The following is an 11,798-nucleotide window of genomic DNA, read 5'->3' on the forward strand; positions in this document are numbered from 1 at the left end:
TGAGATCACACAGAGTACTACTGGGGTCTCGCCACGGGTTGAGCCCTGTGAGGCTGAGACATTGGCATCCAGACTTCTGCCTCAGGCACCGACCGAGGCAAGAACTCACTGGGTCACATGACCCAGCTGCTGCTTCGCTCCCATTTGTTTACTATGATCACAGCAAAACTCCGCGCACTTCCTAAATTTGAAGCCATTTAACACACTACAAAGCCTACATTTCGAGTCCTACCACAGTCTGGACTAGGACCTAAGCCCCTTTAGGGATATAATATTTGACTCACCCAGAAGAGTACTAGTACTTCAATTGATACTTGGCGAACCATGATCCTGTTCAACAATGTTTTCAGCAAGAAGCCAAGCTCATCTCCCTGATATCAACCTTTTCGGACCCCATCCCCCCCACATCAATCATCCCACCGAACGCCGCGTGGACCGGCTGATCCATCGCAGTTGGACCCTCCAATCGCAGCACCAGCAAACACCGTTTCCCCCGCACATCTCCCTTCATGTCGACATTCCACAAAGGCAGCAACCAGGCATTCGCCAGAAGAGGATCCTCCGCCACAGTGACTGTCTGGGAAGACACGATCCGCAACCCATTCGAGTCCTGGCGATAGTGACAGAAATACGTGATATAGTCTTTTGAGACACGGAAGAGGCTGATTCTCTGACCATCGCGCGCTTTTACACGGAGGTCCTCGGAGATGAAATCCTCGTCCGAGAAGTGGAGTGTTGGCTCCTTCTCAAGAGGCAATTCCGGGTCGGTATGTGATTCGACTACGAAGAGACTGGCAGGTAGCAAGGCGTCATCCACGATGTCCGTCCACTGGAAGGGCCGTTTGACGGTCCCTGTCGCTCCCTCCTCTTCGACTTGACACTCCCAAAATGGCAGAAAAAGCATCATCCATTGATACTTGTCCACGAGTGCGGAGAGAAACCTTCTCTTGATTTCTGGCTTGGGGAAGTCGTAGCTGACTTCGATATTCTCCACTTCCATGGCGCCAATCAACGCCCAGCAGGAGTCTTGTATCATGCCATACTTTCGGCTGTTCTTCCCACACAGAATAGACAGAGGGCTAAAGGTGAAGAATCCGACTAGCCCGGACTGAGCTAAAGTTTGAATTGATCGACGTAACCAAATGACCGACTCCGGTGATTTCGGCAGCAGATGCCCGAACTGACCGGCACCAGGTCTTGTGGTGTCCGGGTCGTGACCTTCACTTTGTATAAAATAGGCCGAGGCTGAATTACGAGCTAGGACGGACACCGGGATTGACAGATCACGAACGGTGGCCTGGCTGCCGTTGTAGAACCTGCTATCGGAGAAGGTATTCCCATGCCCATCGATCAGAAGAGTGCTCCCTAGAAGGACGCCTTCCTGTAATGTCCAACCAGACTTCAACCAGTGCTCGTCCATTTGAGCAGTTCGAAGCCAGTTCTCGACCTTCTCTGTATATTCTTGAACGAGCTTTGGTTCCTGGTTACCAGGTCGTGACATTTCCAGCAGCAGGTCTTTCATTGCAGAATCCTCGTCCCATGAAGTCGGATGGAGCCAGACGATACTTTTAGCCGCGTTTTTGTAAATGTGCCTGGGAATGATTAGACTACGCACCGGACGCTTTGTAAAGAGACTCTTCTCGTTTCGCTCCAAGTAGGTGAAGCCGAACAAGGGCCAACCACAAAGCCAGGATTGTCTACTTACAATTGTTTTCCGATCTCCTCCCCTTTGGCCTTGAATAGCTCAGGGTCAAGCTGGTGCTTCAAACCCTGAGGAACACACATCCAATCCCACCAAACATACCGAGTTCCCATCTTCTCCATCACCTGTCTTGCCCTCGCCAGGGGCCATTTTGACGTAGTAGGTACCGTCCACACAACCCCCTCGGGCGTATCCGATGCCGGTTTCTCCCACTGCGCAATATACCCCCAGGTATATGACACCACGCCGTAGCCTTCGTGGTCAAGGATCTCCCTGGGAACTTCCGTATATCGCTGGATTCTCCACTCCTGCAGGTCCAGCAGTCAACGTGGGGTCTTGGGGTCGTTGGGGGGTACGTTGATCCTGCCCATGTTGAGGATGATATCGATCTTGGAGAATGCGGTGGAATTTCGGGCTGTGTTGAACGGACGGTTCAGCTGGCTTTTATCAACGACACTCAGCCGCATATGGATAGTGTAATGAAACGCTCGGGGTCGAACGAGGGAGGGGCAATGACTCCACCAGTCCTTTCCAACCAGACCCAAAGAGGATCGTTGCTCACCGACTTTGCAGGCTTAGCTGAAGTCTGCCATTCTCCGCTGCAGGTCTTTCCCCGATTTGTGTGGAGGGGGCCATGACCCCCAACTGGAGCCCAAAACCCTAGCGAGGGTGTGGAGGCGGCTACGAACTGATGTCAGCCTGCATGAGATGGACGCTGAGCTGTGCAGGGCTACCGTGGCATTACGCGAGACAACGCCTGATATATGGTGCTGAAGAAAGTATTCGACGGCCCCAAATGGGCAGTCATTTTGGGACTATTGATTATGGCTACGAGGTGTACCAATGAATGGCAACATTGTAGACTAAAGGCAAAGCTTCAACTTTCACTAGTCGACGAATGTAGTTGCTTCCCTCTTGCGGGTCAAGTCTATTATCTCCAGCGATCATGAGCAACCACCGCTTCAAGATTGCTCGCCTGCAGCCTTGACTATTTTCGAGCCAATTTGTTCGTACAGATCGGCAGCACTCCTTCCGGGTGCCCATTGCGCCTCAATGTACACCGGTTTATTATTCCATCGAGCTTCAACTTTGAAAGTCAGGGGCTTCTTCTTCGCAAATACCTCTGTACAACCAGTTACGACAATGCGTTTCACAGTGGGGATGCCCTGCTCGAGAACGTGAACATATCCTCGCGCCAATTTTGTCGTCTTGTCGATGCCTGTTCGGACCTCTTGAAGCTTCTTCTTAATGTTCTGGATCTGAGCCGTGACACTTTTATGGTCTTGGAGCTTGGCCTTGTATGCATCCTCGAAGGGCCTCGTTTTGAGCTCGCCTCGAAGCTCCTCAATCTCCTTTTGTAACTTCTTCTCCTCCTTGGTGACCTGGCCTTTATTCTTTTCGAGCTCCTGGTGGGCTCGCTGGAGCTTCGCCTCTATTTCTTTGCTTATTTCTTCGAGGTTTTGAATGGCCGCAACCTTCCTGTTGAGTGTCTTTCTCTTATCCGTTTCCAGTACCTCGATAGCCTTGTAATGCTCACCATTGATGATATGGTGTAGGGCTATGGCGTGTTTCTCAATCTGCTGTGCTGCGTCGTTGAGACCTTTCTCAATATTCATCCATAACTCAGTGCTGAGGAACAGCCCTGCTGCATGACGGAGTTCAGCGTCGGCAGCCTTTTTGGCGAGGATCCACTCCAGGTTGGCCTCTTCTTTCTTCGTTCGCGTATTCTATGAGGCAGGTTGATTAGCAATTTGTGGCTACTGAGTACCAAGACGCCCTGTCTTACCCAGTATGTGGCTCCACCCCAATCCCAGTTGTCCCATGCCTTCCACGCTTTGGAGCGGCATTTCTTGACTTCCTCCCATTGGCGATCCTCCTCCGCTGTGGACCGAGAATGGTGAGTACTTCTCGGGATTATAAACATCGTGAAATGAAGGGTAAATCCACTTACCCACCGTGGCAAAAGCAGTCTAAATCTATATATTAGGGTTAACAATAACAAATCAATACATTATCTATTTAAATCTAATCTAGATTTCGCATGGAGTCGGATTCAATTAACTTAAATCTATGCAGACTCGGGGCGGGGAGAATAGTCAGTCAATTACCGAGTCGGGCCCGGGTCCGAGATCTCGAACCCGAGCTCCAGTTACTAATATATATCCACATCGTCTTTCAATGGGACCAAGCTCATCTCCAACCCCGGAGTTCTCTGGTTTAGACAAGTTGAAATGGGTGAAGTTCGGTATTCTGATTCAGTCTAAGGTTTTTCATCCATGTAGTCAATTGTTTCTGTTGAATCACTGATTACTGTGGATCAAAAAGTGAGCATTGGGGTCAATAGACCTTGGAGATTCTGTCGGCGAATAGGGCTTGCCATGGCATCTCTGGCAATTAGGTGTGCGGCTTGAGGCATAGTCCACTTTGTTTGCACTGTTTCCATGTAGTTAGGCTATAGTTATGCCTTCTTCCTTCCCCCCTCACGCGTACCTAGAATTCTGCATATGATAGTGCCAATATAATTACTATTGAAAGGCTGTCGCATATATGCTAATCATGGCGGTCTATGTACATTAAGTGTCTAGAGGTGTTTGTCTGCGCATACATTGCTTGCTGTTCAGCTGTCCGTTGAGAAATGGGTCATGGGTCTTGGATGAATAAAGAGATTTTGGTAGTGAAAAAGGCTTCTAGACCGCACCGCAGGTAAATGGACTGTGGACATTGCCGGTACGATAATTGTTTCTCTGGGAAGATCTGTCAGCACACGTGCATTGGACAAAGGGGAAGGTAACTTACTATATCCTGGATACTGGAATAAAGGCCGCCGACCAACACGACAAGACCAAAGATGAAGACAAAGAGGTTCACAATGCTGAGGAGAAGGTTTTCCCGCGAGCACCAGCTGCCCTTGCGAAGTAGGAAGAACCACATCACCGGGGGCAGATAGAACGAGAACCCCGATGTGAACAACGCCGACGTGATCGAGAGTAGATCGTCGAAGAATGGAACCGCCTCTGCAATCACCCAGGCCAGTATTGTGAGGACCGTGATTAAAGCCAACCAGGTAATCCAGCCCTTGGTTGTATTAACATAACGGGTCACACTGTTTTCGTAGATACGGCCGTGGATCAAACGCCCTGCGACAATCGTTCCGATCGCGCCGGAAATGAAGATCACCGGGAGCGCTATGCCAAAGGCAACCTTGCTCACGAGGGAGCCAGCGGAGAGGAGCGCAGGCGATTGGACCTCTTGGCCGACAAAGGCGTAGATGGTCGCTCCGGTGACGGTATAGATTACGATCTGCAGGATACCAAGGGTCCAGATCGATTTGGTGAAGTCCTTCGGCGTGTGCATCTCGTCCATGAAGGAGAACAAGCAGCTGGCGAACGTGTACGCAAACACAATGTTGCTAATGGCAATAAAGGCATCCGAGAAGCTTGGATCACCCTGTGGAAGGGCCGACCAGTCGACCTTGGAGAGTCCCGACTGAGTGCCTTGGATACCGGTGGCTATGATTGTGATGCCAATAGCGGCCACGATCGATACAAAATCAATGTAGCCCAGCCAAGCCATGTCGGCAAAGGATGACGGGATGGATAGTAACAGAAGAATCACGGCAGAAACAATGCTGAAGGCCACGGAGCAGACATTGTTGCTATCGGTGATATGGCGCCATGCAATCGTTCCCGTTAGGCAATTTGACCCAGTGAGGAAGACAAGCTGCAGGATCAACATGAAGGTGAACAGTTCATTGCCCACACGGCCCATCAAGAGACCACCAGCGTCACCATAGTGTCGGACGCCAGGAAAGGCGAGTTTTACCTTACCGATGATCCAGGATGTATAGATGGCAATTAGCCCAATGCCTACACAGCAGATCACCCCTGCAACCATTCCCAAGGATGCAAAGGCGGACGGAATTGAGAGCGCTCCCAGACCGATTGCCTCGATAATCAGCATGATCGTGAGGCGTTTCCAGCCCAGACGATGGTATTTGGCCTCACCGGCCTCGATGATCTGCTGCTCGCCGTCGTCCAGCGCGTCGGGCAGCACCTTGCTATCTGGAGACCAACCATTGGGTTTGGGGGTGTCCATCTTGCCCACACCACCACCATTGCCTTGACTGGCGTCTACTATTTCTCTCGGGCAGCTCATAGTGAGGAGAGCTGTTGGGAGCCTGTGCTGAGAGGGAAACGGGGAAGGATGCCACACGTAAATCGTAACATTAGACGTTTGATGAGCAATGATAAATGCAATGTAACCAATCTCTTCACTTTTTTTTGAGTCATTTTTTTTTTTTTTTTTTTTTTTTTTTTTTTTTTTCAATCTGGGGTACCTGGTCATAGATTACCACTGTTGGTAAGGTTGAAATCGGAGTACATTCCGCATGCGGTCTGCAGGGATTCAATTCAATCCCATTGGTCAGTGCCTGAAAGAGCAATGACTCAGCGACGCCCATCAGCCAATGACAAAGAATCGGGAAACCGAGTGGTATCCGGATTTCCCTAGTGGTTACTTTCGGAAAATGTCCAAGAAAATTCTGTCGGGGATCGACATGAGGTTATCAACGCGATTCGGCGTTTACAAAGCTTCAATCTTCATGGGTCTATGTTGTGCGGCTCTCCGTAGAGCAGTGCAGTATTCCCTTCTTTGTATTTCAACCACCTGAGCTTGACGAACTCGAATCTACAAACAAATTATTCATATTGCTAGGTTCGCCTTGGCTTACATGGATTGTGTGTATCCGCAGCGCCACAAAGTCTTACATTATTTTATTAGTTACTTTATGTGACGTTGAAGTTCGGTTCGCGTTCTGATTGGTTAATGCCCTTGCGGCTAAATACAAGGATTGCAACTAGGGAAAAAATCTCAACCTCGGGCCGGGCCATACTATTTCCCCTGGCCAGAATCCTGCAACAGGGGCGACGAATCGATCAACGTATCCCTGGGATTTAGGAGCACATATGGAGTACGTAGTACGGAGTCAGAATCTTACAGAAGGATTAAGGTAATTTCTATGACAGCCCTAAATATCCCATACCCGCACGGGGGAGGGCATAAAATCGCTCACTAGCTTCCAAATCCTTCTCCACATGTGCAAGCTATCGGATTGCACCACAACTTGCGTGTTGTCGTGTGCGACCCTCTGAAAGATCTCCAGTAGAACAGACTCATCGTACCCTCTATCCAAAATGTCATCCATCCCCTCGAAGATGAGCATTGTGACTGCGTCAGTCTTCAACCATCCACGAGTGATGCACTCCCATATCCGGCCAGGTGTCCCTATGACTATATCGGGGACCCGCCCCATCTCCGACCCTTGGAGCTCCGCAATCTTGTCCTGAGCATCATAGAACCCTCTAGGACAGCAGTAGACTTTCACTGATGGCATTGCGGACGCCAGCGTTCGGGCGATACTCTGCACCGTCCATGCTAATTCAAACGCCGGGCTTACAAACAGGGCTTGGCATTGGGTTGGAGTATCAGGCGGAGCAGCTGTATAGATCCGTTGGAGGATGGAGACCATGAGGTACAGCCGTTTAAGAGGGAACGGGCCTTGGGCGAGGACATGGTGACCTGTGGGCTGAATTCAACTGGCTGAACGTATGAACATCTTGCGTCGGTAGGTCAAGAAGATACCTTGAATAATGGGGTGAACTAGTGGATAATAGTCTGGGAGTTCATCACTAAGACTCCAAAGGCTCATGCCCTGCAGCAGCTCCGGTTTGAGAGCGAGCTCCTGCGCGGTCGCTAAGATACTAAGTTAGACATATGTCTTATCACACATGGCATCCAAAAAGGGATATGTATACCTTCGAAGCTCTTCCGTACAGAAGGTGAATGTGACATCTGCTCTGTCGGTTCCCCAATCCAATATCTATATTCTAGTATGGTACAATTCTGCCTCTCCCCGCCAATACTCACCGAGGAAAGAACAATGAATGCGATAGATACCAAAAACCTTCCGACACGTCGTTGAAACTCGAGATACGAGGAACCCCATGATGTTTGTCATGTTTGTTGGGATGTCCAAATCGGGCGGTGTTGCATTCAATCCATGGCGCCAAGCTCCTCAAGCAGAAGTAATCTCAGCTTAGATGATGGACTGTTGCCTTCTCGGCTTGAGGATATACCAAGTGCTATTCTCATTCTCGTCTTTGATGTGTATCGAAGACAGTCGGACTTACCCCTCGGGGATAACTACGGCAATTTCCTTTCCTGTCAAACCCCGAGATGTCTACAGATGTACTGCGAATGCATATAAACAATGTCAAGTCAGATTGCATGTCCAACCCTCACCTAGCATTCACCAAGAGACAAAGTGAGAAACAAGAACTGAAGCTGAAGCTGAAGCCATGGCCGGACTGAAAGTTCTTATCTGCGGCGCAGGAATTACCGGCAATGCCCTTGCCTTTTGGCTGTCAAAGATGGGCCACCATGTCACGGTCATCGAAAGGTATTCGACCTTGCGTGCCACCGGTCTGCAGGTTGACCTCCGGGAACCAGGGATCACAGTCTTGCGACGGATGGGCCTCGAGCAACAATTTCGCGCCAAGTCCATTCGGGAACAGGGTCTGGCAATTGTAGATCATACTGGCAAACGCAAGGCATACTTCGCCGCCAATAGATCTGGGTTGGGCATGCAGAGCTTCACCACTGACTATGAGATTATGCGAGGCGATCTCTGTCGGCTATTATACGACGCCACCAAGGACCGCGCAACGTTTATCTTCGGAACAACGGTCGAGAGCTTCACGCAGCGGGAAAGTCATGTCGACGTACAATTTTCTGACGGCAGCCACGGCCAGTTTGATCTATTGGTGGGTGCCGATGGGCAAGGCTCGCGCACACGCAAGATGATCATCGGATCCGCACCAGACCCGTTTCACCCACTGGGGGTTCACATAGGATATTTCACTGTCCCACGGGAGATTCAACCGGGGGAGGAATACAACGCGGCTGTATATATCGCTCCCGAGCGGCGCTTTATCTTCACCCGGAGACATAGCCCGCATTCGGTTCAGGTATACCTCGCGTGCAAAACCGAATCAGATCGACTGGATAAGGCACGCGGAAACATTCAGGAGGAAAAAGATGGCTTAGCAGAGATCTTTCAGGGAGCAGGATGGCAGACAGATCGGATTTTGAAGGAACTTCAGAGCGCGGATGATTTCTACTGCGAGCGTCTGGGAGTGGTCAGAATGGACTCATGGTCTGCCGGCCAAGTCGTCCTAGTCGGAGATGCGGCGTATTGCCCATCGGCGACCACCGGCATGGGAACGACCTCAGGCTTGGTTGGGGCTTATATCCTCGCGGGAGAGATCAGCAACTTGTCTGAAATGGAGCTCGAGTCAAAGGATCGTCTTCTTCTCGCTCTCAAGGCATATGACGACACGTATCGACCTTTTATGTCCCAAGTTCAGAAGGGGATCGAAAAAGGCTCGACATTCTGGGACTACACCCCATCTTCATCATGGGGGATTGCCATGGTACACCTTCTCCTATGGGTAGCTGCTTTCCTACGATTGGATATCGTCAGTCAATGGATCCTCCGTGAGGATGCAAGCTGGGCGTTGCCGGAGTACAATCGCATGGATCAGATATAGCCTTGCGTTGCAGGTTCGGGCCTCTTCTAATGTTGCTTGTTTTTTTCGAAGCAAAGTGCAACTTTCTGTTTTATCTCTAACCTTGCAGCACATTAATATATACAGTCTTTAGTTGCTTTACCCAGATAGTGGGGATAACAATGCTCTAAGGATTTCGTCAACTCAGAGTAATATATAGCGAGGAATCAAATTGCAGATTATAGCTATTCAACCTGTGAAAAAGGTCCTTACAGTCCCAGCTCGGCTTCTTTCCAGTCAATTTCCTCCTCCCCTCCCTTTCACTTTAAAAAGGAATTCCTTGTACACCTAGCCTTAAGATAACAACTCAAGTACTTCCTATCACAGTTTGACCTTGTAGGTCTTTCAGCTTTGCTCGTGCGCCTCTCCAGTTATCTGTCAGATCTTCTATGGCATCTTCAAGTGTTCTCTTCTCTTCAAAGCCAGGGCTCAATGTGCTGTCGTTGTCTTTGCACAAGGTCTCAATGTGGGTATCAAAAGCCCTCCTAAGGATGCGTGCGTCCCATCTGTCCCGACGGATGATAGTATAGTCGTTTTCATCATTGTAGTCCACCGGTATGGGCGGCTCCTCCTCAGTCACTGGGTCCACATCGAGAAACATCTTGGGGTAGTAGAAGGCTGCCCACTGAGGGAGCACGCAGGTCATTTCCCAATCAATGACAGCAACGATGTCATGGCTGATTGGATCCAGGATGACATTGTTTTGATTGAGATCGTGATGATAGAGTATATGGCCTGTGTCGCGGTCCGTCGGGGGAAAGAAACGTGTAATCAAATCCTGAGCTGACTCGCATACTTCTAGCATCTCGGGTGCCTCCTCCAGGAGATCCTCGTCACAGTCCGAGTCAATGTCGCTAGCATCGGATTGTGCGATCTCAACCCCACTCTTGATCCAAGCGGTCTGCATTTGCACCTTTGCGGTTAGATACTGGTGTGAATTGGCGAATGGCCCACGGTCGGAATGGAGATAGAGTCGTCGTTTGAAGAAGAAGAATGGCAAAACCATCGGCCCGACTTCTACCCCTTTTCCGAGATAATCGGACATGAGCTTAATCTGGCCAGTGTATTCAGTATTGCCGCTTCTTGCAGAACGGGCGTTCGTGCCCTCGAAAAAAAGACTCCCGACTTTGTCAAAGGGTACAGCTCGTAGCTCAGCGGCGTATGTTGCTAATTGTTTGGAGATTTGGACTTTTGTTTCCATAGAGATTGCACGCCACCTTTGTTCGAGTGGGACGCCTTCCACTTTCTCCAAAAGAATCCATTCATAACTGAGGGCATTCTCTGATGTCGAGCTCCATGCCACGACTTCAGGCACCGGAATGCTAGTCTTTTGGCGTAGGAAAGCCAGGGTAGCAACTTCACTCTCTGTTTTGAAGAAGGGGTCGACTGGAAGGGTGACGCGGAAAAGGAATTTCTGCTTTTGATTTGGGACCACAATCTCATAATTCTTGTTGAATGACCCTTGGGCAAAGAAGGTCACATCCTCCACTTGCAGACGCTTGGACAATACTTCTGAGGCAATGGAGAGAATAGTGGAGATCGCTGGTTCCGAGGGCCAAACTGGCGAGGATCCGGCGAAGGTTGTGTGCCATTCTAGACGCGGTTTAGAGAGATGCGAAAACGCCATTTTCCTTTAGGTCAGAACTGATATATCGCACAGTCCACGTCTGTGGAAGACAAAGAGTTACAGAACGATGCTCGCATGCGGTGGACATGCTGAATGAGTCAGATCTTAGTCATCATGCCATCCAGATCGGTAACTAGTAGTCAAAGAGGCCGTAAGAGTTAGAGTAATCAAGTAGTTTACCGATCTAGCACGGGGTAAGGATGTACCTGGCTCCAACTGTGTTGTGACGGATTTAAGCCAGGGTAACTACAATGCTAATTGATACCTTAGTGTTCGCTTGGCTAGTGGTATGTACTAGTAGTGTACTCCGTCTATACTTGACACAACACCTGGATAGGTAACGAGTGCAAGCTGAGAAAGAAGGAAAATCACGATAACAAAAAGACAAGTCGAAGTACAACTAAAAGGTGAAGGGGCACCTTCTATAATGCGATACGTTCCATGAAATAGTTAGAACATACACATTATTTCATGGTAGTTGGATGCACTCTGTGCATCGTTGCGAAGTGCGCTCTTTACTTCAGATTCCACACGCCACCCACGACGCCTTGAAGTTCCTTGCCACCGTTTTCATAACTCTCAATAAGGCCTTGCTTGATTTGAGCCCACGTGGCAGTGGCGTTCGCGTCCACTCGGGCAATTATCTCATTTGGCTTCCTCGAAGTCGTAATGCTGCTCCTCTGGCTTCCGGTCTTCTGAACCGCGAGGCGATGAATGAACTGACCCTCAGCAGTATTGCGCTGATTTTAACATTATCTCTATGCCTCTCACACCAATCACCCGATTCCAAACCCTACTAACAGGGGCGGCGAACTTACTCCTTGATAGTCCAGACGAATATGCT

General features: G+C 49.7%; 6 protein-coding genes across 6 annotated transcripts; 1 reads left to right on the forward strand and 5 right to left on the reverse strand.

Moving 5' to 3' along the window:
- Nucleotides 1-346: 346 nt before the first annotated feature.
- Nucleotides 347-2,169, reverse strand: BDV37DRAFT_269732 (uncharacterized protein; the record flags this gene model as incomplete). Its single annotated transcript, XM_032084416.1, has 3 exons — nt 347-1,592; nt 1,706-2,010; nt 2,059-2,169. The coding sequence occupies 3 exons, from the start codon at nt 2,167-2,169 to the stop codon at nt 347-349; spliced, it is 1,662 nt and encodes a 553-aa protein (XP_031944018.1).
- A 495-nt stretch (nt 2,170-2,664) lies between these two features.
- BDV37DRAFT_280656 (uncharacterized protein) lies at nt 2,665-3,626 on the reverse strand (the record flags this gene model as incomplete). Its single annotated transcript, XM_032086627.1, has 2 exons — nt 2,665-3,429; nt 3,489-3,626. The coding sequence occupies 2 exons, from the start codon at nt 3,624-3,626 to the stop codon at nt 2,665-2,667; spliced, it is 903 nt and encodes a 300-aa protein (XP_031944019.1).
- A 616-nt stretch (nt 3,627-4,242) lies between these two features.
- Nucleotides 4,243-5,933, reverse strand: BDV37DRAFT_242416 (transmembrane amino acid transporter protein-domain-containing protein). Its single transcript, XM_032081317.1, has 2 exons — nt 4,499-5,933; nt 4,243-4,446 (listed from the first exon to the last, which is right to left on the reverse strand). The coding sequence occupies exons 1-2, from the start codon at nt 5,855-5,857 to the stop codon at nt 4,390-4,392; spliced, it is 1,416 nt and encodes a 471-aa protein (XP_031944020.1). The 5' UTR covers nt 5,858-5,933; the 3' UTR covers nt 4,243-4,389.
- Nucleotides 5,934-6,728: 795 nt separating this feature from the next.
- On the reverse strand, nt 6,729-7,552 carry BDV37DRAFT_280658 (uncharacterized protein; the record flags this gene model as incomplete). Its single annotated transcript, XM_032086628.1, has 3 exons — nt 6,729-7,279; nt 7,343-7,453; nt 7,516-7,552. The coding sequence occupies 3 exons, from the start codon at nt 7,550-7,552 to the stop codon at nt 6,729-6,731; spliced, it is 699 nt and encodes a 232-aa protein (XP_031944021.1).
- Nucleotides 7,553-8,058: 506 nt separating this feature from the next.
- Nucleotides 8,059-9,400, forward strand: BDV37DRAFT_291843 (uncharacterized protein; the record flags this gene model as incomplete). Its single annotated transcript, XM_032089044.1, has 1 exon — nt 8,059-9,400. The coding sequence occupies one exon, from the start codon at nt 8,059-8,061 to the stop codon at nt 9,307-9,309; it is 1,251 nt and encodes a 416-aa protein (XP_031944022.1). The 3' UTR covers nt 9,310-9,400.
- Nucleotides 9,401-9,551: 151 nt separating this feature from the next.
- Nucleotides 9,552-11,041, reverse strand: BDV37DRAFT_242417 (aminoglycoside phosphotransferase family protein). Its single transcript, XM_032081318.1, has one exon. It carries the CDS (start codon nt 10,952-10,954, stop codon nt 9,635-9,637), a length of 1,320 nt encoding a protein of 439 aa, XP_031944023.1. The 5' UTR covers nt 10,955-11,041; the 3' UTR covers nt 9,552-9,634.
- Between the last annotated feature and the right edge of the window lie 757 nt (nt 11,042-11,798).

The sequence above is a fragment of the Aspergillus pseudonomiae genome, assembly GCF_009193645.1.
Source record: "Aspergillus pseudonomiae strain CBS 119388 unplaced genomic scaffold BDV37scaffold_15, whole genome shotgun sequence".
NCBI lineage: Eukaryota > Fungi > Ascomycota > Eurotiomycetes > Eurotiales > Aspergillaceae > Aspergillus > Aspergillus pseudonomiae.